General features: G+C 45.8%; 1 protein-coding gene across 1 annotated transcript in view; it reads right to left on the bottom strand.

Moving 5' to 3' along the window:
- Positions 1-26,315, bottom strand: part of LOC128454056 (receptor-type tyrosine-protein phosphatase F-like) — a 156,225-nt gene that overhangs the window by 35,774 nt on the left and 94,136 nt on the right. The window contains 13 exon segments of the mRNA XM_053437215.1: positions 401-622; positions 1,803-1,881; positions 3,485-3,732; positions 4,846-4,946; positions 5,653-6,225; positions 6,547-6,664; positions 9,752-9,778; positions 14,734-14,927; positions 16,891-17,196; positions 20,332-20,476; positions 21,040-21,173; positions 21,462-22,043; positions 22,934-23,203. Of these exon segments, the coding sequence (XP_053293190.1) occupies positions 401-622; positions 1,803-1,881; positions 3,485-3,732; positions 4,846-4,946; positions 5,653-6,225; positions 6,547-6,664; positions 9,752-9,778; positions 14,734-14,927; positions 16,891-17,196; positions 20,332-20,476; positions 21,040-21,173; positions 21,462-22,043; positions 22,934-23,203 (2,999 nt within the window).

Here is a 26,315-nt window from a genome sequence, read left to right as displayed (position 1 = left end):
AAAGACATCTGCACTGGGGCCTGGCTGGCTGCAGAAATGGCCGAGCCGGATCTCTGATTTAATTGTCCACTGATAAGGGAGTTATCAGGACAGGCTGCAATGCCTTTTATAGGCAGCAGTATTAAAGGCTAAATGGTAGTAAAAAAAAAAAAGAACAACAATTTGGCTCGCCACTGCCATTGTGGAAATGCTTCAGGGGCAGTGTAGTTACAGCCTGAGGACCGGTGATAAAACCTAAATAGTTTGTACGACAAAAGAAAAGGTGACATATGTACTGAAACGGATCAGATGAATTAAATAAACCCAAACTCTCATATGAGGCATGATGTTCAAAGAATGATTGTCTGTCTTAGATTGGTAATTAGATTTTTTACTTAATGTATGTGCATGTGTGTCTTACATAATTTGCAGCGTCCGTCCCGTCGGATCGCAGCATGGCCAGGACGAAGCAGAGGTACTCCTGTGGACTGGTCAGGGGCTTGTTGTAGAAGCCGTTGTACCTCTTCTCATCCCCCAGGGTGAAGCTGAGGGGCAGCGCGGCCAGTTTAGCAGCAATGTAAGGTTTGGAGGAATCCAGGTGGCGCCGACGCCTCAGGACGGGACCTTCGCTCGCCATGAGCAGCTGTGGAAAACATCGAGGCAAAGGTTAAGGTCAAGTTTGGTGACCTCTAATTTCTAAAGCAAGAAAAACATTTATATCTAATCAGAATAAAAGCTACATTTATTGCATCACATGGTGACGTGGAGGCAAAGGGTTAATTATTCACAACAATCACTTTATGGCACACATAACAATTGTGGGTTGTGTCAAAATCCTCAGTTATTAATGCACAAAAAAGGAACTGGAACCTCAAACATTAAATCTAAATCTTAACTACATCCAGGTCTGGGTATTACAATGACTCCAAATTCGATATAATGACTCCACACAGCTAAAAATGTCCCTCTGCTCTTTGAAATAAGTTTGCTAACAATACAGCCAAGCTACGAAGTGAGCAATCAACACTTGCTCCATCACACAATCTCAGCATGACTGCCAGCCTGGTTAATAAATGAGCAGGAGCACACGGCACTGCGGCATTGTGTTTTCAGCAGCATTTTGTTTTCTGTTAGTGATGTCTCACGTGCCGCTTCAGATGTAGCTTTATTAAATCATTATGTCGGGGGGGGAGGAGACAATGGCCTGCTCAGTGTTTAATGACTCGGGGAATCCCATCTCTCTCTCCCTCTCCTGGTCTCTTCTGTTATGTCTAAACAATGCTTGAACAATGGCAACTCAACCCAGCGATTGCGGCAGTTTACTTGAAAATCATGCTATTAATATTCAGGAGTGTCATTAACTTAAATTCCCTCATGGACCAAGAAGATGTTTATTCAATAGAATAATGAAGCAGCAATAAATCTTTATCCTCATATCCTTGAATACCTTGTGCAAAACTTTGTGTGGAGTTGGCAAACCCTGACTTATAAAAACATTAGGAATTACTGTATTAAAAAGTGCCACATAAATATAGTTTATTTCTGGTATACAAGGTTAAGATTATTCTCTGACCAATAAAAGTGCTGCATTCAACAGCAGGGCACTGTCTTCAGACCTGGCGTCCAATCAGGAGGCTCTCCACCCACGCCAATGAGTCATGGTTTAAAATCTCTCTGCCCTGCCAACCCCCCTCTTTTGAGCCCAGGAGGGTGGAGCTAATTAGCTGCAACCCATGACATCCCACCCAGTTGGAAAAGAGGGAGATACTATTGGAAACCCCTGACCTGGCACATTAGCCAATCAGCCCCCAGCTGGCACTCACCTCATCCAGGTCCATCTCGTCTGGATTCTTCCACTGCCGCTGTGACTGGGATACTGGCACCACCACAATGTAGTACCACCTGCCAAGAATAGTAAAGCGTGTGTTTAAGACAGACTGAGTAAAGCACACGCAGGGTAAGATCAATGTTGGCCGAGCACATTAACAACGCAGTCAAATCCTTCAGGAAGACATTTTTTTCACTTTGTGGCTTGCTGGGCAGATTTCAAAACTTAAGTGCTACACAAGTTGGTACAACCAAGGTCGAACACCAGCAGACTGGCGCTGCGTTCTCCAATTAATGGCTAATCACTGAGAACATCTGCCATGCATACTGGAACAAACAGTATCCCAGTGAGAAGAGCCTTCAGTTAATAGAGATCCCAATGGGATTCCACAGGTTAATAGGAGCAGCTATGTGACTACTCATGTGTATTTTCACTGCCATCATTATTAACACCAAATTTAGAAGGAAAACAGAAGCGGTAGAAAGACGTTTAGTAGTTTGTGTTCAAAATGAGAAGTTGCGTGTTCATAATGTACAAACATCTGTGTCTGTGTTTGTTTGTGTGCTGGCTCTCTCTTGCTGTCTCGCTCGTGTTCTCCCCGAGTCGATCCCCTCTCAGCTCTAAGTTTTTCCCCACTGCTGCATTCAGCCACTTGTAAAATCAGCTGCTGCTGACAGTGAAAGCAGCTGCTTCACTCCCCTTCTCTCCAGGCCTCCACTCCGATTCAACAGTCAGTCAAGTCTGGGAGTGGGAGAAGACATGTATAACAAGACTCCTCATCCCACCACTCTTACCCGCGCGCGCACACACCCCTCCATTCCCACAGCCTCAATCACCCGCGCTCTTTGCCTGTCAATCCAAGCCAGAACTTGGCCAGCCCTGACAGCTCTGTAATCTTTTTACCAATCAACCCTGTGCACTCCCCACCCCTCCCATGTATCTGTGCATGTGTGTGTGTATGTGTCTATGTGAAGCAAAAGCTTTACTCGTCAGGGTCAGCCACAATTCTGCTCTTGACAATTTGAGTCGAAAGATAATACAGCCCACCCTGATGTTAAAGGTCACAATTATAATCAGCTGCTGTGTGATAAAAGTTGGCTGAGATTAGAAGCTGCAACTTAAAGTTTGAAAATAGGCTCAGTATTGATCAGGTACAATTGTGCCGCTCGTACTGTGGCTGCAGTTAGAAAGGTCGTTCAGTTTTCAGAGTTGTCTGTGATTTAGTTCCACAGAGAAATTACACCCTAAATTCCCTCCGTCATTATTATGTCTATATTTACTAACTCACTCAATTTGATGTTTTTATAGTGATTATATATGTTTACTGTAAAAAGACCAGGTGATGTATTAGTGACTAACAGCTGTGTGATTGTGGTTCTGCAAAAATAAATTAATGTTTTCTAAATTAAAAGTTCTAACTGCCACCGTGTCGGTTTGAGACGATAACTGTCGATTTAGCAGGAGCCTGAATAAACCACAAGACCCTTCACTAATCGCTGGAGGAAAATCTTGGGTCTCTGCATCAGCCAAGAATCAAACAGGCATAAAGCTACGTCGTCCCTTATGCTAATTTAAGAAAAAGGTCGTCTGGCTAACAAGAGTCATGATCTGTCGGTGGATCTGTGCCCAGTGTCAGAGCAAACCCGTGTGCTCGGTCCAATGCCTGTGATCACTGACCTGACGCGGGTGGTGGTCTGCACTTTGGGCAGCTCGATGGTCATCTTGCCGCCCTCAGCCTGATGTGTGCTGGGCTTGGTCTTGATCAGGTCAGGAGCAGTGCGTATGGACACCTGCTGCTGCAGACCACCGGCCATGTTGCCCCTGCTCGTCAGCACAAAGGAGTAGTCTGTGTCCGGCTGCAGCTGCGCTATCAGCTTCCTCTTCAGGTTTCCCTTCACTTCCACGCTTTGCTGGTTATATAAGATCTGCAAGCACACGAGGGGAAACCGTACGAGTTAATGGTGAAGGGTTCTATACATGTAAAGCACATCTCTTAGGCAAACACAATCCTGTCATTCACACATGGACAGAAGCAGTAAAGTCTTGAGGGAGGCGTCCATCTAATCAGACACCTCATCTCATCTGCGTCAGGGTCCCACTTTCCCATCGGTGCATATCTAATATTTTCTTACACTTCAAATTGTCTTTGCTCCATTAACACAGAGTGAGAATTGATCGATCATTTTGACAGATTTTTACACCTCATAAGTGAATCTGAGTCTGTTTTTCTCCTTTTCTTTATTTTTTTATATTTTCAGGCAAAGACACTCTGGTGAAAGTGCCAACCACTAATAGTGTTCATTGATGTTACGTTATGTAAATGTGCATTTTCAAGTTCAAAGTTACTTTCATTGCCACATGGTGGAATTAATATCAGTACAGATGGAATAGCTGTAACATTAAACCACATAAAGACATCAATAGTATCAGCGTAAGTGCAAACGTCTGGTGCACGACTCCACATATGAGAAAAACTGTCTGTTGTGTATTTAAAGAAGCTCCATTCTCTCCTGCCTCCGAGTGACCTACACCTCCTGCCTGTACCTTGAGGGAAGAGGCTCATCAGTCCTGAGACGGAACACTGTGTGTGCAGATGGAGTTCAGTGAGAGGAATTAGCAGACCATGATCTGTGATGCTCTGATGATAATTGTGTACATTTTCTTCTATACACCCTTAAGTGCATTTCCACATCAGATAGCAATTTAAAGAGACAGGATGCTCTGGATTGTGTGAGTGTAACATTAGACAAGCAGACTCGACCGCACTGTGTTTATTGAGTTGTCTCAGTGGGCTGAGTCTATTTTGCATTTTGGTAATAATGACAGTAATCGTATTTATTTATTTTTTGTAGTTAAAAATATGTATATCTTACAATCCCTTACTGCGATTGGTATTATTCAAGGGTAATAATTAAATTAATTGCAAAGTATAAAAGTACCTGAAGGAAAATGTTCATTAATTTCATGGTGTTTTCAAGTAAATAGTGTTCAAGGTCAAAGGTTGTACCTTGTACTTGAGCATTTGGAAGGAGACTCACCTTGAAAGGCACTTGGGGTTTGTAGTTCGGTGGCAGGTCCCAGCTGAGAAGGACGGATGTTTTCATCACAGCCTTGACGCCAAAGTTTAGTGTTGGGAAATCTGGGGGTGGGAGAAAAAATTGTTTGATTAATATCTTAACTGAGACATCTTGTACACCACATTGTAATTTCTGTGTGTAATTGAATTTCACAGCACTGTACAGCATGTAACCCTCTCAGTAAACAATGTGAAGAACGGGACCAGGCTCGACAAGCCACTGGCAAGTTGATCAAGAAAATAGCCTGAAAATAGCCTTCATCTCCATAAGCCTTCCACTTATTACACCGCTTCCACAACAAGATATATGCAACGAGCCGAACTCAACAACATTATTACTGAGAAATGTATACTGCAGCGGGAAAGGGCAGCGTGTGTCTCAAAATAGGCATCACACACAACCGGTTATAAATAAAAAAAAACCATTACATTTATAAGATTATAAAAGAGGAGGTACATGCCGCGTACGCGTTAGATTTGTGTGAAGTGGGAGGGAGGATGAGGAGGCATGGTAATGTGACTGCAGCGTGTAATGAGATTAGTACTCTAGAAATCAATAAACAGTGCTGTACAGTACTGAGTGGTAGATGAGGAAGACACGCGGCTGATAGAGACAAGAAGAAGAGTCGGTTAGTGAGCATCAGCAGGCGAGGCTCCAGTTCTCGCTCATGAATGTATGCGGGGAGGGTTTGTGTAAATCGAAAGGTTATGTATTCAAATCAAATACCTCAGCTATGTGTATATACAAATGTTCTGGCAGTTGTCCTACCGTTTGACATGGTCCTACTCTGAATGCTCGGGCTGAGGGGTCCCCCGCCCTTGCTGGTGTACGCCTGCACCCGGATGTCGTAGGTGGTGTCAGGATTAAGGCCCAGGATGGTCATGTGCGTGTCCGACGTGCGGTTGGTGCTGTTCTGCTGACTGTTAATGTCCCTGTACACCACCACGTAGTGCACGATTTTGCCGTTCCTCTCGGCCACCAGCGGCGGCTCCCAGGTCAGCTGGGTGCTGGCCTGAGTCAGGCCCGTTACTTGCAGGTTGAAGGGGAAGCCCGCGGGCACGTCCTCTGGGGTACTGATCTCCTTCACGTAGGCCTCGCCGATGCCTGCGCGATTGCGAGCACTGAGGCGGAAGATGTAGGTCGCTCCTTTGTGCAGGCCGGTGACAGTGTAGTGGTCGTCGATCTTCCTCAGTTCGCGGGAGGTGAAGGTTTCCTCGTCGGTGCGCTTGTACTGCAGCTGGTAGCCCATCAGCTCGCCCACCATCTCCTTGGGAGGCTGCCACTGGATCAGCGCGGTGTTTTCCATGGTGGTGCTGATCATCATGGTCGGCCTGCCTGGCACTGAACAACAAATATAAGAAAACAACAAATTAATGAATTTTAGGATCTATTTCAAACTTCACTCAGATTGAAGTAGACAATAAATCTGCCTGATACAACATCAAAAACCTGAAAGGGAGCTAACACCATTGTAACAGCAGTTCTAACTATTGCAGCAATCATACGTGAGGCTAACACACATGTGATAGACAGTCTTCTAATGATAACACTGTCTTGAATGAGGAAGACAGAGGTTTCAAGCCTAAAGGATAACACCACTGTATTCATTGTACACAGATGGCCCACAGCCAGTCTTTTCTCATGATATAAACCAACTCTGACCTGCCCCCGTCGTGGTGATGACTTTAGCTTTGCTACGGGCTCCATCCCCCTTGGTGGTGTACGCTGCCACAGTGACAGAGTACGTGGTCTCAGAATGCAGCCCGGCAATGATGGCCTCCTGCAAAATGAAAAACAAAAAAACCACAAGATCAGAGGTTAAAAGGAATCAGTGAGCAGAATGACACCGCCTCAGTGGCATTCCGCCGACCCCCCCCCCCGCCCCCCAGTAACAAAAAAAGAGAAACCCTTTTCACACAAGCGCCTAGCCCCTGAAAAATCACACAGCACCAAAAGAAGCCATGATAGGATTACAACCCCTTTCTCCATCCACTGGAGGCTTCTTGATCAATTTGCCTATTAGGAAAAAATATTAGGCATTCAATTACTTTGAAGGCGCACAAACACAAACACACACACACAGGACCAGGACCAGGAACTTTTCTTAGTCAAGAAAAGCTCCTCATCCCGAGTCTTAAGGCACACGCATAACCCGTTAACCAACAAACCAACCACATGAACCAGAACGTCACCGGTGTGTCAGTGTCCGTGTCTGCTGCGTGGATAAGCACGAGATTATACCCAGAGGATTTTAGGATCATCACTACACACTACCCACAAAACAGAACACGTCTGACTGTGGGACGTGTTTTAAACTCTTCAAGATTAATCTTAAAGATGAATAAACATCAGAAATGTTGTTTTTAAATCCTTAAAGTTACACTTAACGACCTCTGGATTCTCAAGTACGGTAAAATAGTCACACAGCTCGAACACGAAAACAGACACACTGAGTTGGTTGAACCAATCAGGAACTCAGCAGTGAGGAACAAACAACTGCGGTAACACACTGTTATTGGTAACCTGCTGCAGTGCTGGCACTCACTTCACCAGACTGCATCAGACTGAATAAAAACACACCCACACACACTGAATTAAACACCCTGAGCTTAAACAAAGAGCGTACGCACATACTCACCTGTGTACATTATATATACTGTATATAAATACACAACTTAATATACCAGTATGCACACACACACACACACACACAATGATACGTGCAGACGTGCACACACTCGATACAGAGAACAAATTAGCGCCTGTGGCTTGAGCACACACACTGGAGCTGCCTGTTTCTCACTGGGGCCACTGGGAGGACGAATGCACTGATGCCTAAGAGCCTTCCTGTTGGAACTTCCTGCAAACAACCCACACCCTCTGTAAAATGGTATATGGCTCTACCCTAATGCGGTTTCTCCAACTAATCAAGTTTAAATTTCCTGACCATAGAAGAACATTGTCTGTATAAGCCAGCTCTGTTTGACAATGGCTTTTACTGCCCCTCTCTTTAAGGGACATTCGGTCCTCCCATACTCGCCTTTAAGAGGGACGGGCAGAAAAATGCTAAATTACTGAATCATAAAACCATTTTAACTTTATGGAGAAAGTCTCATTACTTTAATCATACAAAATGGCTTTCACAGTCTCAGCCGAGTCGGCCACAGAGATATACTTTTCCTCCCCATTCTGGCAGGAACGAATCTGGTCCAGTAACACTTTTAAAACTCAGCAGAAAATAAAAAAGCGGGGCTTCAAAGTTTCCTTCAGAGCAAATGCTTAGAGCAGCACCAAAGGGCATTACAGAGATTATCGAGTCGACTAGTTATAGAAATGGATTCTTCTCTACAAGCCTCCCTACACCATGATCCTCACTGGGGTAGAAAGTGCCGGGGGAAAAATGGGCAGCTTTGTTCAAACACATACATTTGCTTCAGATAAGCTTTTGCCTAAGCCCAACATCTGATGTTCTCCATGTGTTGTTTGCATTACACCTGCCATAATTATGTGAAAGATGAATATGGCTTCAATTCAATCAATTCTGTCCTCTGTGAAGCAGCCACGGGTCGACAAGACATGCTGTTGTTACCACTGGTCTGCAGCTAGTCACACAGAATGATTCAACTGGCTCACAGGCTGCTATTGCCTAAACATGGCTGTTAAAGAAATAATACAGACGTGTGAACAGATGTCTTCCTCCGACGTCTCTGTCTGTCAGGTGTTAATCAACACATTTGGAGGAGAGGCAAGCCTGACTCACGCAACGTGGGTGTAGCTGGAGGAATCTGGCCATGTGTGCCTGGCATCCAGATTTTTGTATTTAACTCAATGTCATCAGATAAATAAAATGATCTGCACGCATCCCACTGGCGCACTTATACATAAAGAAAAAAACAGATAAACAGATAGAGCCTCCATCAACCTTTACAGGTGGGCACCAATCGGATTAATCCTTTTTTCTATCTTTAACTTCTTAAACAATCCATCTGCCCCAGTACGAATTCTGAAAACAGCGTTTGTTATTCTGGCAGGTTTTTGGATTGAATTCCTGACTGGGAACAGTAAGTGACTGCATTTAAGCTAGTGCAATCTGACGTCTGGGAAGTAATAAGCCATAACAAAGGGCTATGTGACAGCCATGGAACAGTGGGCTGCCATCCAGGCAAATGAAAAGAACATGAAAGGCTGGTGGCAATCTTGGAGATGTGTGGAGCTGATAAAACACACAGCTCCTCCCCTCAGATAGACATGTCATCTGGAACAGTGGGGGAGACAGCAGGTTAGGTGAGCCTGATTAATGTCAGTGCCGCACTCGGATAGTGACACACAGCCTTCGACTGCACCGTGCGCTCAGTGGGGGTGGGGGTGGGGGGGGTAGGGGATGGGGGGTGGGGGGGTAGGGGATGGGGGGGCTCTGCATGCTTGGTGCAGTAAGTGCCTCCCATCCAAGTGACTGCCCAGCTGTTACTTCGAGCTTGTCTTGCAGTAAAATGTTTAAATATTAGACATGAATGCAATCAGCAGTGAAAAAAAAAATCCTCATGCTCGGTGGTTGACGTATCTCTTTGAGAACATCACACACACACACACACACACACACACACACACACACACAAACACACACACACGAATATAAAAACCCGGAGCCATTAGAGCACACATCTCTTGCTGTGGTTATGATGGGGTTATGATCTGTCGCGAGGATTCACACCGAGTGGATTACAGGCACGGCTTGCACAGAAATAAACACACACACAATTCATAATCCAAACACTCAAGCACACACAAAACCCCCTGCAAAAAAACGTCAGAGTGGATAAGGCCTGCCCTGCAAGACAACCCAGCAGCACACATGAGGGTTACTCACATGCTCGGTGGACTCCTCAATATTCCACTGATGAGAGAGAAGACACAGGACACAGGGTTGGGGAGAGAAATGAGTCAGAGACAACACAACAGACACGGAAAAAAAAGCACTGGTCTTTTTTTTCGCTCGGAGACAGATGAATGTTGGTGTCAGAGTCATGCAGTGTAAAAAACACAGAGAGAGTGTGATGGAAGAGAGGGAGTCGGGGAAAGAATGAAGACATGTTGAGTGGCATAAAACAAATTGTGTAACCAGAGTTGAGCAATGATTGTGAAACTCAGTACTGTTTACGATGCACTGCCTTGTTTCTCATTTTCCTATGAATCAAATAAAAACTTCCCCCATTCCTCGGCTGCACAATCACACTGGAAAAAAACTCGATCTCACTGGACATAAACCAAACGCAGAATCTATGAAATATCCCCTCTTTTGTTAGAAAATCGGAGAGTGGGGCTTTTATTCATTTTATTTTAATATGTTTTCAAGTGTTGCTCCTTGCTGTGCTTGGCCGAGTGATTCCTGGGGGAAGTGAAAGCCCATTTCTGTGCCGTGGGGCTCCGTTGGTGCAGAGCGTGAAATCCTATTATCAGTGCCGCTATGCTAGCCCTGTGACATCAAACCCCATCGATGCAGAACGCCACTGCTGGCGTTTACCAGCAACTCGCTCTGCAGCTCGGCCACTGCAGAGGCGCTCGCTGATGGGTGGCCTGGCTGACAAGGGGCAGTGGGGGTGGTGACACCGGTGACACTGATGAGGGACAAAAAGGAGGACGGGATGGATGGTTCGGGCGGAGGCGGAGCGGTGGGTGAGGGTGATGATGGAAAACATTTTGATTTGATCATTAGGGTGCGTAGCTGTTGTAACAGCTGCCGGTGGACCACTAGGGACACGAGATGGAGTGGATTAGTGAGTGATAATGCTGGGACATGAGGGGATCACAGGAGGAAGTGGGAGAAGTTACGAGACCAGAAACTGAATTTTAACCGTTGAGAATTCTAGGTAAAGGGCGAATTACCAACAAACACATTTTTCACCGACCCCTGGTGGTAAATCGAGGCAGGACGGTTTTCTATTTACTTTGATTTAGAGATCTCTGGGTCTCTTGACTCTCTAATACAATGAATGACATTTTGCTCATTGCAGGAACAATCAGACTGTAATTAAGGCATCTATTTGAATTCTAGGTTCATTTGAGGATTACTGCAAAAATGAGAGCACCAATTATTTATCATTAGACACGTGCCCTTTAGGACAAGACAAAATGCTTTTGGGATCCTTGCTTTTCTCCTCATCTATCATCCCCCTTCTCCTCCAGACCAAACACGGGGAACGAGCCTCACACACTGTTGATCCATTGTGCTTAAGAGAGACTGCGTTCATCATCCTCCCATTGACTGTTGGGATATGAAAAGACAGAAGACCATAGCTTCTCCTCCCAGCTCCCCACGGATGGGTCTTTATCGCCAACTGGCTAACTGAAGCATGAGCTAGGACTCGGCGTGGTCCCTGCTGCAACTGGTCGAGACACCTGGTGCATCAGAATCTGCTGCCTTATGCTCCCCTGGCTTAGCGGGACATTAAAGAGTAGCATTTAAGAACAGCTGCTACTTAACTCCATGAATAACAGTTTGCGACGTGCCTAATTGCTTAATTTGTTTACCGTCGACTCCACACAGTATGTCAACAGATCAGCGAACATGGCTCACATGAGTTCCTGTCTCATTTGGGCCTAATCCCTTTCTATTGCAACTTCTTGAGCTTTTCGGCCTATATCCACGGGAGAATTATAAATTATCCTTCATTTATATTTCGATTGCCGACGCAAGCTGAAGACACATCATTGCTGATAAGCGTCATTTGCGGGAAAGTAGCGGTATCATTTTGCAGACGGGCGAATGCAAATGTGATGACATGGGCGGAGATGTGTGGCTATTAAAATGGGAACGAGGAGGGAACGAGTGATGTGGAAGAGAAGGAGCTGTCATGATTGATGGAGTGAAGCAGGCTGAGGTGCTTCTTCCCCCCACCCCCCATTCCCATTCAACTCCAATCTGAAGGCCTCAGAGGTAGTGGAGCATTACCTCGCTTTCCTCGCGTGCACACAGACACACACAAACACACCGACCACAAACTAACGCATGAGTGGTCAAACAAAATGAACCTGGAAAAAAGGCAAACCTGTGCAGTAAAGCAAAAGTGTACAGAAAAAATGTATAGACGCCGGCTAATGAGTTTAAACTCGATCATGCATTTTGACCCTGGTTGTATGGATGACTGTATGAAAACAGGAGCCTGGAGGCTGCTCTGACTCCGCAGTGATGGAGTTGGCCATGTGGTGCGGTGTTGCCCACTCAGGGTCAGGCCACTTTTCCCAACAGAAATATGGCTGGAGAGAGGTCGATACCATCACACTGTCAACATGGCCTCTGGTTTAAATTTAGCAGGGAAATGAGGGCGCTGTGTGGGCTTCTGCTTGAAAAGAAAAGAGGCGCTTAAACCGCCCACGCACAGGCAAGCTTTCCTCGCTCTCCTCCCGGCATTTCAGCTAACCCTGAGAGAGTGTGAACCGGAGAGAAGGAACAGTGAGACAAAGCGAAGGGGAGAGGTGGTAACGATTTTGACAGAAACCGCAATCAACTTAGATTTTGTGATTGAAGTCTCTGGTATGTTGTCAATGCTGAAAACTCTGGATTCTTCTTTCTCCTGCCGGCAGGCATGCTGTGTATCCAATGCAGGTGAAAGGCTGGCTATGGAGCTCATTTCACAACACATTAGGTAAATTACTCAGAGAAACACTATGGAATGTGCCAAGATGGAAGAAAAGGGCCTTTTCTTTCACCATCAATTACAGGTGTGCATTTGAGGGATTTGCGTGACTCAAGCATGAGTCATGAACTCTTCTCAGCCAGCTGGAACGCCTACCACTAGGTTGATCTACGCTGAGCATGTTTGCTCACGTTATCTGCTTTGTTTTTCCCACTTGTTGATGTGAATGGAAAAATTATTTGAGAAAAGTAAAGGGATTGGACTGAAACCAGTTTGTCAAACATGTACGATGGAGCGTCGGTGGACTGTGACATCTGGGCAGGTTGGTGCAGGTCGGTTACGCAGGGCCATCCCGCAGAAAACAATTTGTTGAGGTGACGCCATCGAGGATAACAAACTCGCACGCAAGCCTCTGGTCATTACTCAACTGGTTTGTCGGGAGTGCAAAAAGACGGCTGGGAGAGAAAGGGAATGTAGATGGAGGGAGGGAGGAAAGAAAAACACTAGAAGGGAAGAGGTCTTCAGGTTTCTGCCTGGGGAGGGGACCGCGAGTTTGAGAGGTGTCCTGGGCGCCGAGCTGGAACATGAGAGCTATCCTGAACACCCAATTGCAGCGTGTCTTTGTGTTTGCTGTGTGAACCCAGCACAAATGAGACATGGCTGGGACTATTGTTTGCACAACAAGTCGGGTCATGTTCATGTTCAGTTCACTTTTCCCAACGCAAAACAAAGTCATGCCGAACATGTCGACATGAAGAAAACACTTCCAGGAAGACAAGCAGCCACCGTGTTGTTCTGCTCTTCCAGACCAGAGGATGCTGCCCTGGCTGTCAAGCAATCCACTGTACAGTTAGATAACAACCAACTGTGGGAGAAAGGTGCCAGAAACCAGTGCTGTGAAACAAAGGGGTTGGACTGGGACTCTCTCTCCAGATGTAGAGACAGAAAGTCACTACAACCTCTGTTATACTGTTATTCAGCATCTTAAATTCACTCAATGTTCATGTTATGCCCATAAATTAATATTGAGTCTCAGGTGAGTTGACTTGAGTCACTTAACAACTTTGTTTTCTTCTTGTACTTATCGCTGACTTCCCTGTCACACAACTGAACTCCTACTTTGCATCACTTGGGATTTACCACACATGACACATCGGTACAAGGTGACTTTGACAGGCCTTCCTCTTCTGTAGAGATAAGACGAGAGACAGTGGGGGGTTGGGTGTGGGGGGGTTACCAACACAAATGAGGGTTAATAGCTCCACTCAAGGACACAGCAGTGTGCACTGCCTGGAATCTGAACCAGCAACCTGCCACTCTCCCTGCAGCTGCTGCTCAGTATTTATCAGCAAACATACAATGCTGCTCTGTTTTTTTTTTCTTCCTGTGATGCTCCTGCAGCCAGAGAGTGTGTACTTGTTCAAATTAGATGTTTTTGTTGGAGGCCATCCAGGGTGCGAGTGAATGCGTGTTCGCGCAAATGTTACTCCCGGCAAACAATCAGAAAAAAGGCTCTTAAGCTGGTCTCTCCTCACCCAAAGAGCGGGAAAAGTAAGAGTAGGGTTTTTGGCTTTAAGATATTCATGAATCTGAGAATCCTTCTTAAGGATTACAATCTCTCAGCCATCTCACGACGTTGCACAGCTTTGGGGCGATTCAGAGCCGCCTGCATTAATGTGTAAAGGGACGGCGTCAGGAAAATAACTCTAAATTATAAACATGGTTACAAGGCAGTGCATATGTATTACTGCTAAACTCGCAACGAGAGGTGCATTGATTCCACTAAGCCCCGTCCTGATGTAACACATATAAAATATTTAATAGCTATTACTGTAGAATTAGAATGGATCTTGTTACGACAGCTAATCCAAAGCTGTAGGAGCAGTGTACCAATTTAGAGTCGAATGTCACATGTGGAGAAAGATGGAAAAAAAAGAGGGGCGGAGGAGTGTATGTGTGTGGTGGTGGTGAGGGGAGGGGGGGTAGGGGGGGGGGGTGGGGGGGGGGGGTGGGGGGGGGGGGGGTGGGGGGGGCTACTGCAGTCGACAGTAAGAAAATTCCATGTGTGTCACCCAGTATGGGGGAAATGAAGTGTGAACTCGGAGAATAGGGGAGCGGTGGAGAATGAAAATAATGGGAAACGATCATAAGACAGATACAGCGAGTGAAAGGGAGACAGAGAGAGACTGAACAGAAGTAAGACATCATCCAGTACCTGTGCCTCTGGCAGAGCAACGTCCATGATGTTAGGCTGGCCTCGAGGTTCCCCGTTCTCCAGCCGGGAGAAGATGACCTGGTATCCTCGGATTTGGCCGTGTTGCTTCCCCTGCAGCGGCGGCTTCCAGGTGACCCGGATGGCTGTGGAGTTTATGGCCTCGACCTCCAGCTTCCTGGGGGGTGCTCCTGGCACTGGAATCAAGAAAAGGGGGAGAGGGACGGACGGCAGATTGCAAGAGTAAGACAGACAGCAGAGACAACTCGCTATAGCTATGTGGAGAAGACCCCTCATTAGGCCAGCTTTGCTTTTTCCACACTGAGCCAAACAAAGCCAGAATAGCGCTGCTCCAGGGTCTGATTTCAGAGAGCATGGTGGCACTCTGGAATCAGAGGCGTGACGTGTAACGCAACAGCTTCCGAGTCTGTTCTGCCTTCTGCACAGACATCGATGTGCTTCTGTGACTACATCTGCTGCAGGCATAAAGGCAACGATGCCCCCCCCCCCATTTATACAGAACTGGAAGACAAAATAAAGGTTTAACATTCCCGCCTAAAACAAGCGCTGTGAAAACGAGGCTAGCGAGGGAGGGAGGAACGAGCTAAAATATGCCGAGCTAGTGTTTTTCCCTAAGTTCCATGTGTTTTGTGATGAGGAGCCAAAACTATCAAAAACAATGACTCCTGAGATTTTTATAGACTCTGGTGCTCATGTAGCAGGAAGTGCGACAAGAGCTGGCCATGAATCAAAATGATCTCCACTCAAATTCAGACCTTCTGTGACGGCCGTGTCCTGAAAACACCCCGTGCGGTACAGCATGGGGTCTAGCGATGTCTGTAATGTCCTTAATTCCGGTATGAAATTAGCTGTGTTGCAGCAAACTTCAAACACATTAATTATAGACGATTCCTCTCTGAGGAGCAGCCGCTCTCGATCACACTGCAAACAAAACGAGGAAGGAGTGAGAAACGGAGGGAAGGAGGGAGAGTAGTGCTCCACTTCTCCTCCTCGGAACAGAAGGAAGAAAATAAGAAAAGCATTTAAACAGTGAGAGTGGAGTAAAGTATCGCCGAGCCGAGGCCTGGGGGGTGATTTCAACCTGCCACGGATGCAAAGTGTTAAAGCTTAAAAGCAGAAGCTTGAAAGAGGAGAAAAAAGAGAAGTTGACCCCATTTTCCAACCACCGCCGCCTTATTTACTCATAATTGATCAACAGGACAAAGAGAAATGTGCAGTGGAAGTTGAAGAGAGCGAAGAGAAACAGTGACAACAGCCGAGAGCCAGAGTCTGAGAGCACTCTGCTTCAGGAGAGGTGTCTACGGAGTCAAACAAGGGTCCCTCATATTCTGAGCTGATGAAATGATCCGTCACATGTAATCTCACACCCTGCAGATGTTTACAACCCATTGTGTGTGTGTGTGTGTGTATGTGAATGTGTTAATTTGTGTGTGTAGCTGTAGAGAAGTTAAATTCCCAGTATATTTTCTAAGGTAATGATTCACAATGTTTCACAGACCGATGCACCCATTTCCTATCTGAGCCAATCGGGACGTTGCCCTCGGACCGTTCAATCAGTCAAACCGTCCAATTGGATCAGAAGACTTCAGGTGCAATGAGCTTGTCAGGAGGAGAAGCGTTCAGCTCCATCAGCGCACGTTGTTTCAGCCGCGTGTCCTTTGTGAATTAACACGAAACACTTGTGTTTACTGGGAACCATCAACGAGGTTACGTGATAGTGTTGTTTTCTTACTGTTTCGTGCTTGAACACATTCAACCTCCTGACACCGAGGCCACATGTTAACAAAGGAAATCAATTATTTGCTTTGAAGTAGTTTATTGAAAGAGTAAAAATACAACTTTCACAGTGTTTTTTACCAAATAAAGGTCATAGAGAGACACTATTATGACACTATTACTGGGTTTTTTAATAGCTTCACATTTAGCAAAAAACAGCTAAAGTGCTGGGAGCAGAGCCTACAGAGCTTTTTAACATATCTGTAATTACGTCTGTGCAAACATGCTTATATGTGAATTAATGTGATACATGCATACAAAGTGTGATTTACAATTGCATGGTGTGAGATTTGTGAAATTTCTTTCATACACTCTGTGTTAGATATTAGAAACCCTCATGTCTCTCAACAGGTGTCAACATACCATCCTCTTTGGTTTTCATCTTCACTGGGGCACTTTCAGGGCCCGGGCCCACATCAGTGTGTGCCCTCACCCACACCTGATACTCAGTCCACTTCTCCAGGCCCACCAGCACAGAGCTGGTGGCTTCTGCACCGATGCCAGTCACCTCGTGCCGCTCTGTGTCCTCTCCAGCCAGGCCCTGGTAGCTGACTGTGTAGCGCACAATGGCGCCGTGGCGGCTAGCGGCGGGCGGTGCCACCCAACTCACCTTGAGACTGGTGGAGCTCAGGCTGACCAGGTGTACCTCTTGAGGGGGAGCGGACGGGGCTGCAGGGAGGGTGGGAGGGAGGGGGGGAGCAAAACCACACGGAGGAGGGGCATGGATCAAGCAAACGAAAAAAAGAAACTAAACACAGGCAAACATAAGGCAAAACTGTGGAAGCTGTTTGTACAGTGGTCAATATAAAAATGAAATGTCAATATACGTATCAGGTTATATAAGAAAACTGAAAGTGCTAATTTATTGCATTGGACATCTCTACTGAAAGAGACAGATATCACAAATTAAGCTTTGGGTTCAATGTCCAATCAATCTATTTCTTATTTGAGACACCTTCTCTCGATGCATACTGTAGTTGATAAATTCAATAATATTAGACTGCAAAAGCCAATATGACATTTCATTTTTATGCTGAATACAAAAAGCTTCCATACTAAACAGGGTGCTGCCTCTGGACTGAGAGACTGGCTGCAAAAACACATTACCAGGCTACTGCTGAAGCTGTGCTTGGCACTGAATTTATGCGAGAGGCCGTGAAACTACAGGGTGAGCTGAACAAAACACAAAATGTGCCAAAATCTTACAAGGCAGCGTTATTTTTTTTTTATAAAGACGTAATTTGCCCTTAATCGCCCTCTCTGCTGCCTCTCTCAGGGCTCAGAAGGGGCATTAAACTGACCATAGATGTGCCCGTGTGTGAACAAACGCTTAACCGTGTTAAACGGCGTTCACACATCAATGCCGAAGCTCTGAGTTTCCTAACAGTGGTGTCAGACCCGGTCAGAGCCGCTGCTGAGACACACTGAGCTACTACTGAGGTTATATATACATAAAGCTGTAATTTCATAATCAGCAGTTACAATTCAAGCCACTATTATTATTATCTTTATGATTATTATTACAAATTCTCATTTTTTGGGGGACGCTACATTTTTTGGGACTCAGTTATAGCCTGTCTACCTCATCCTGTTACATTTTATAATCATAAACTCTTCTGGAGCGCGCCCCCAGAGATTGAGTTGGCAATCTTGTGCTACACCTCCAGTCTGGAATAATAGGATTACCAAAAAAAATACAAGATTTATTTATCAGATTTAAAAAAGATTCAATTATTATTCAAATTACAGCTTAAAAAGGCAGTAAGGAAAACATGTCATCTCCCAAGTCCAGAGGAAAAAGCAGAAAATAATAAACAATTCTAAAATGGAACACAAGTACAACACAGAAAACAAACTGAACAGCATTCATGAATTCCATGCATCTAACACAATCACAAACTTATTCAACTCGACTATTAAAAAAAAGGGGATAAAATGAGAAACTGAGGAAAGGAGAATTCGAGGCCGGGGGTTTCTCACAAAGCATGCCCATGAAATTTCTCTCCTAATCAGCAGAGCAGTGGACAGTGAGCTCAAATGCAAATCCAATAAACTAATGTTAGGACATGGAACTCTACCTTCTCAGTATATTAAGGCTTAACAAAAGAGAAGAGAGTCACATCAGGTGGTCGCTGATCCACGAGAGAGAAAACTATCAAGACCTGAGAACACCGCGTGTTTCTGTTCATCACAACAATGGAGATGAATCGCTCAGGATGTGTAGAAATCCAGGTCCTGGTGAATAATGTGATAGATGAGGGGATGGAGTACAGAATAAAGTCCAATACATCTCTTTGACCATAATGTACATTTAAAGTATGGTCACATAATTAAAGAGTTTAAGTTATATATTTCTTTTTGTTTCTCAAGTATTGATCTCTTTTCAACGGTAACGGTTAACACTAAACACTGATGTACAATTACTCATGTATAGTTGTTGTTCAATGTTTGTATAACTGATAAGAAGGTTTGATTACTTCTAATTTCTTATGATGGAGATAAGGTTTGTTTATGTTACTTATATAATCTCTCATTCAGTTCTAGGTAATCTCTCATGGGACTTGTCCACCTGTCGAGTCACTTCCCTGAGAGGTAGAGTTGCAGTTTGAATAAAGCTCAGTTATGTTCAGTGCTCTGAATCCTAATAAAAAAACAAAAGTGAACATTTGAAATGCAGCACTTTGGAAAAAAAATGTCCCTCTGTCCCAGCGTCTGTTTGCTGCTGAGCCTTCCTGAGGCTTCGCTGCACAGCGTCCTACCGTCGCATGTAAATCCACATTGTGTGACCTTGTTGCTGCGGCTGGCAGGAGGCACGAGGACACAGGCTCATCACCTCTCTTGATCTTGATTGACGGTTATGTGACTCTGGGGTTGGCAGAGGTGTTAGATTTTCAATGATTTTGTCTGGCCTGATGGGGGGGGGTGTTTTTAAAAAGACATATCCAGGCACCCAGTTCCGATCTTTTCTCTTCGAATGGTGCAGCCACAGCCATTACGCTCCTGACTGGAAATGGATTGTAATGTGAATTGTTACCGTCCATCTGGTATTTTGGAATTTCTTCGACACCATTGAATAGTTTTCTTTTTGCAGAAAAAAGGCACCGATATAACTTTAGTTTTTTTTAAATTACAGTCTTACAGTTTAAAGTGTTCCCCGCTAATTAGAACACAGTGTGTACCAACAGCAATACGTGTTATTACACACTTCTTTTGACAGTATCACACTGTTTACCAAATCATAAGTTGCAGAAGGTACAATTATTCTTTTTTATTTTGAACCTCCTTATTTCTGAACAAATTTACCTTTGAACAGAATGAGCGCAAGAATAAAAAAACTGCAAAAACATCAGCAGGGAGGTGGCAGAGGGACATTTTGGGTGCCTTCTCTGTAAAAGCACATAATGATATGAGGTTAAATAACGCAGCCCCGCTCACAGATGTATGACCTGGACACATTAAACGTACCTTTGACAGTGAATAGGGTGCCTGCCCTCACATAGACGGACAGGAGGGTTAGTGTTGGTGACAGAGGGCAGGTGGTGGAAGGGTGAGGCTGGCAGCGACGCCTGCACTGTCAGCACTTTACTGTATGTCGTGCTGAAATTGACTTGACATTCAAGTTGCCCACAATCTCTGTCTTTTTTAAGCTCCATGAAAGTCCACTTTGTGCTGCTCTGAGGATAATGACCTTAATCTGTGTCAGCCGGCTGTGGGTGACCGTCCCCGTGAGAAGTCGCTGGTTAGTGGACGAGGAGGAGAGGAAGTCAGAGGAAGAGGAAAGAGGAGAAGATGGTTGGAACTTACTGGACTGGGCGGTGCGGGCCTCCACGGGCTGTGTGTAAACGCCTAAACCCATCTCAGAACGGGCGGCCAGCGAGAAGCGGTACAAGGTGTCAGGCTTCAGAGCGTCCACGGAGTGAGAGCCCGCCGGGTTGAAGGTCACGTGTATCTGTGAGGGGGGGGAGAGTCGGACAGAACCTTGCTGATGAATTACAATCAAACACAGTTAGGTCACTTCACATCTTGAGCTACAGGAATAATAATCTTGGACTGAAATCCTAAACTGCTGGCTCTCCGACTCTCATGCAGCTACATTTGAGAGCATCACAAAAAAAAACAATTTGTCCTCTGGTTGACTGTTGGTGCAGTGGTCCAGCAGAGTTGAATGAAGGGCAACAACACTGCAAGACAGCACTGAACAACCGGGCTGTCTGTTACAATACTGAATCCTTCTCATCAGCTGGGGAGCCGACTGCAGAACTACAATAACACTTCTCAGCCGAGGCTCCCTCATTCACAGAAATTGCATCATAACAGGCGAGATTCATTTGTCTTCATTCGCACAGTAAAATATGAGACGACCACAAATGAGACGGAGACAGACAGAGAGACGGACAGATATATACATAGATGGATAGATATATAGATAGACAGACATACAGAGATAGATTCAGTGTGCTGTAGAGAGAATCAGGTCATGAAATAATTATAACTTTGTGTTGTTATTCTAACCTTGTTGTCTGAGCCAGCCTCCCAGTACTGCAGCTCATACTTTGTGATGGGGCCCTGCACTGGCCACAGCCATGTTAGCATGATGCGGGTGTCCAGCTCGGCTTCGGCCTCGAAGCTGGACGGCTGCGCAGGGACTGGGTACAGAGGGGAGAGGGGAGAGGGGAGAGGGGAGAGGGGAGAGGGGAGAGGGGGAGAGGGGAGAGGTTAGAAGAAATACAAGAATAGAAAGCCAATGTCAATATTAATAACCACATCCCAAAAACTGATTGTATAGGAAGACTTCTGTAAAAAAAAAATATATTTGAGGTTTAAATTTCAACCTTATCTCAAGTTATCTGAAAGTATATTTGATACAAAATAAGGAAAGACATTTTAAACCACACATTAACACACAGAACCATAAACAGAGGCTGGCTGCTCACCTCCCTGCTGCGTTTTCACTTGCAGGACGTCAGAGGGGGGTCCGTCCCCGACAGAGGTGAAGCCCAGCACCCGCAGGCTGTACGTGATATCCGGAGTCAGGCCGGAGATGGTGGTCAGACTGCTGTCATCTGTGTTGTGCTTCTGCCAGGCGCTGAGCGGAGCCGTCAGGTCCGAGCTGTAGTACACTCGATAGCCCCTGATCTGCCCATTGGGTTCCTCGGGCGGTTCCCACTGGACCAGCATTGTGCTGGCACTTAGCATGCGCGCCTGGACGTGCAGCGGAGGTGAGGAGGGGGCCTGTTCACCGGTGCGTGTCTCCACCGGGTCGCTGGGCGGCCCGCGGCCAATGTTGTTGACAGCCATGACGCGGAACTCGTACTCGGAGTAGGGGCTGAGTCCGCCGATGCTGTAACGGGTGGTCGCCACACCTTCCACCTCCTGGAAGCCATTGTCTGAGGACTTGGCTTTGTATTGGATCATGTAGTAGGACACTGGTTCTGGGTTCCCGGAGTCCCAGGTGAGTGTCACACTGGTGGCTGTGGTCTCTGTCACAATGAGGGAGGCTGGGGGCTTTGGCAGAGCTGAGGAGTGAGAAGCAGGGCATTAGCTTGGATATCAGAAATTGTCTTTTAGGACGTGTGGGTAATTTGATAAAAAAATTGGATGTCTGACACATTTGACAGCTTAACTCTCAGAATCCAGACATTACGGCTGAATTCGCTCTTGTGGAGCAAAGACACGACTCCATAATGCTCCGCTCTGTAACTCATTGCACTGAAATGATTGTTTTAGAAGCTAATCCTTATAGTACCCTCAGCAGCCATTATCCCCAAATGAAAAGAAAAGCTAGACTGAAATCACAATTTTGTGTTTTATATCCGGCCGGGGCCATTACAAACAATATGAGACAATTGCAAGAGTGGTTCCTGTTGTGACTGAAGGACAACGTGGGGCGGGGGGGGGGGGGGAAACAGGGAATCTTCATTATGATTTCCTTGAAGATGGGGGGTGGGGGCTGTAATGCGGTGGTCCCTCTAAATGGCTGTGACATTCAGTGTATCGATCAGCCGAGTGGAAAGTGGGATACATTTTTTACGACAACTGATAAGAGAGGCTGCAGCGGGTAGACAACACAGTCGCATCGTCACAGACACACACAGGCTGGGAAAAGCCACATTAGCACAAACACTCGGGCATCGAGCAAGAATAAAAAAAAAAACTGAACCAACATGAAGACAGAGACGCATAAAAGACATCGATGCTCATTGACAAAGAGACAACGCACAGCAGCAGAATGTCATTTTTACCTCTGAGTATAAAGAAAAAACACAGATGTTTAAGTTTGAGTCGACTTAAGTGGTTTGTTTTGTTCCTATTACATTTCTGAATCTTATCTGGATTTGAATCTGAGGCTCAAATTAACAGAATTCCCATTAAAGCAGGATCCTCAGTGGAAGCTTGACCCTCTCACCTTTGACAGTGACCTGGGCGGTGGCCTCGATGATGCCCAGAGAAGAAATGGCCACGCACGTGTAGTTGGCCGACACGCGGATGTTTGTGACCTCCAGCACGTTGCGTCCCAGCGGCATCTCCTCCTCCTTGGTCAGCTCCACCTGGCCCGTCGTCCACTTGACGTAGGGCATCGGCGAGCCCACGGCCACGCACGTCAGGTTGATGCTGCCGCCCGGCATCACCTCTTGGTTGGTGGGCGGGATGGAGAATCTCGGTGGGACTCTTCTCACTACAGAAAGCAACAGGACAAAGGAGTGAGTACGTTGGATATGTAAGGTGCATATATAATGTTCAATGCTAAACTCCGACTCAGAACAGCTGACAAAATGGAGGGGCTGATTGCTTTTGTCCGAGTGTGTGGGCGAGCACAATGGGAATAATAGGACTGTCACAAGATGGCTGTGGAAACTCCACAAGAAAAACTTAAGAGGGGGGCGTTTTATCCGCTTGCCTACAAAAAGGGAATATAATGAGAAAAATAGCCCAGTTTTTTGCTGGAGACTATGTCTGGCCCTCTTTTGTCAGAGTGTCAAATGGTGGCGAGAGTTGCATCATCGAGGGACCCTGTGGAGATGGCATTGTTTGATTTCTCCTCCTGCTCCCTCTCGCTGGCTCCTTCTGCTCAGCCTGTCGTTCGCCCTCGCTCTCTCCCTCTCTCTCTCTTTGTGCAGTTCCTGATATGCAGATAGGCTGACATTAAAAAAGGGGTTCCCATGGAGACACGGAGGGCCCGGTTGACGTCGCCAGGGACGAGGCAAACACCGATGCAGAGGCTGAGAAGCTGGCCCGGAATAAACAGGCAGCCGGCATTTACATACCACTTGTTTTCCATCTAAATAAAGACACCCAGGCATTGCTTATACACTTAAAGATCTTCCTCTGGTAAGTTTTTGGCAACGACAGCCGACTTGCCTGACACGGTAAAGCAAAAAAACATAAAACTTGACGCTGCTGTGTGAAGATCCATCAGTGTCAGACCTGTTGGATTTATGACATGCTGAACACTGCTGTAGTGTGCGACTGTGACATGTAGGCAGGAGGAGCTCTGACTTCTTTGACCTTGATTGTGTCGAGAGTGAGGCCAAGCCAAACATTAAGCTCCCGAGTGAGAAGCCGTTATTGCCACCTCACTACTTGCTGCTTGTATGTATTCAAAACATCGAGGCACGGAGCTCTCCCTGCAGGATCCATGCTGCTTGTTTCCCCTAATGCACGAACAACATCTCTGTGTCTCTCTAGAAAGAAAAAAAAAAAACACCCACTGTAATTGCTCTTTTGCTCCGGTCCCCATGAAAATGGATTTTAAAATGTGAGTCTCCCTCCACCGTCCCTAACCGCCCCCCCCCCCCACCCAACCAACCTACCCTTCACCCCTCCCTCCCCTCCCGAATCTAATTTGAACCGGAACGTCATTACAGCCATGCTTGTTATTCCCCCTCATTATGTGGTGAAATGGAAAAACACAAAAGCACGTTTTGAGATTCCAGTCAGGAAGAGGCTGGTTCTCGTGGACTGCGCTGTAACAAGGAGAAGGACCTGCTTCCCACTCCTCAGAATCCCCCCCCCCCAAATAATTGAGTGGATGTATTTAGACCCTGAAGCTGGTTTTTAATTAATACAATCATGTAGGCTTGAACTTCTTGGCTCGATATGTCAGTGTCTCAATATTAATATTCCAGGTCTGTGCCGCAAAACTGACAGACTGATACAATGTCGTGGAATTAGGTCTTTCACTTACTTTTCGACAATTCCCAGAGTAAATCAAAAGTAAATGTATTTCTTAAGGACTTAATTATTCAGGGAGATGTGTGGCAAATAAAAAACCAAAGAGTTCAGCCAAAGTTGAGGTGTCAGTAACGATGGCAGTTGACTATTAATACAGAATAAATGATAAAAAATCATCTTAAAAAAGTTTTTAAGATGACTCAGTGGACAGGAGGGGAACAACTTTATGAAGTTACAACATCATGTCGAGGGATTCATGCAGGAGTAAAGTGACACACACTGACAGACAGACTAACAGATTATCGGCCATGACATCAGCTTTCTGGAGTTCACAGGGACTGAGATGATTTGTTCATGCTTAGATGGGACAGGTCGACTAGTGTTACCAGCCTGGGAACAGGGCGAGGACAGCATTCTCAGGAAGAGCATGCAAGGGAAAGATATGGGACGGGATAAGAAGCCTGCGCACGCTAGGGGCAGAAGATAAAGGAGGGACTTGGTCCAATTTTCTCATAAAAATGAGCGAACATCTGATTTCCACAGTGACTAATGCACAACAGATGAGTTAGTAAAAAGGCTTCGGTGTTCCACTCATGCCAGCCACCACGTGTGTCTTCTCACACCCTGGCAGCTTCTCCGAGTGCTGCTATTTTTCACAACATACGCTTAACATACGCCTTATGAAACAGTGAAACCGTGGAGAAGTAGACTAAACAGAGCTAAAAGCAGTCAGTCAATGGGGCCTGTGTATATCGAACACTTAATGTTGTGAATAATTCATGGCGTGCGGTTAAGTTTGGAGAGGTGCTGTGGAACAAAATGACTAGAGGGCAGGTAATTGTTATCGATTCCCCCGAAGCCTCTCTCCTGTTGAGAGCAGCTTGAAGAGACGAGCTCCAGGACTCTATCAAAACCACAAAATAAGCCCTGTCTCCACTCTGCCTGCCCGCTCGCTGGATACCTATAAAATTTAACTGCCTTGACAAAGTGCCCAAGGATAGCAGAACCTGTTCGGTGAATCAATATCTGTGCAAACTGGCACAGAGTCAGCAACCTCCCCGGCTTCCTGGCAGCAGCACTGGGCAAACCATGATGGCTGATCATCCCCCTGTCAGCACCTTGCCAGCTCATTCTTAAATATTCCATAGGTCAGCTCTTTGTGGGGGCTGTGTTTTGGAGATGGTTCTGAGTGAAGAAATCACTTCCAAAACATAACCTCACATGGACGGTGTCAATGTCGTTATTCATTAACACTAAAACAGAGATTCCACTTGTTTACATGTGGATAAAAGGAGCAAAGACTATCAAATCAATTAGTTATTTTTACAGTAACTTCAATAGAGTTTAGGTTTCTTATAAAAAGTTTTGCAGCAACACATCATAAACTTGTCTTTCCTGCTTGACTTCCTGCGGCAAAATTACAAGGGAGATGTGGGGGCTGTCCTCTCATTACACCAGCATGCACCCATCACACCTTCAGTCTCTGGGTGGAGGACATCCATGGCAGTAAAGAAAAAGAAAAGACAATCTCTTGAGAACAGCTTTGTCCCTCCTGATACCTCTGTCTCTCAGGAGGAGAGCAGGGGTGTTGCTGCCTAAATACCTGACACGTCCCA

This window comes from Pleuronectes platessa, chromosome 13, assembly GCF_947347685.1.
Source record: "Pleuronectes platessa chromosome 13, fPlePla1.1, whole genome shotgun sequence".
NCBI classification, from domain to species: Eukaryota; Metazoa; Chordata; class Actinopteri; order Pleuronectiformes; family Pleuronectidae; genus Pleuronectes; species Pleuronectes platessa.
The sequence above is the reverse complement of the archived record's forward strand: the minus strand, read 5'-3'. Positions and strand labels throughout refer to the sequence as shown.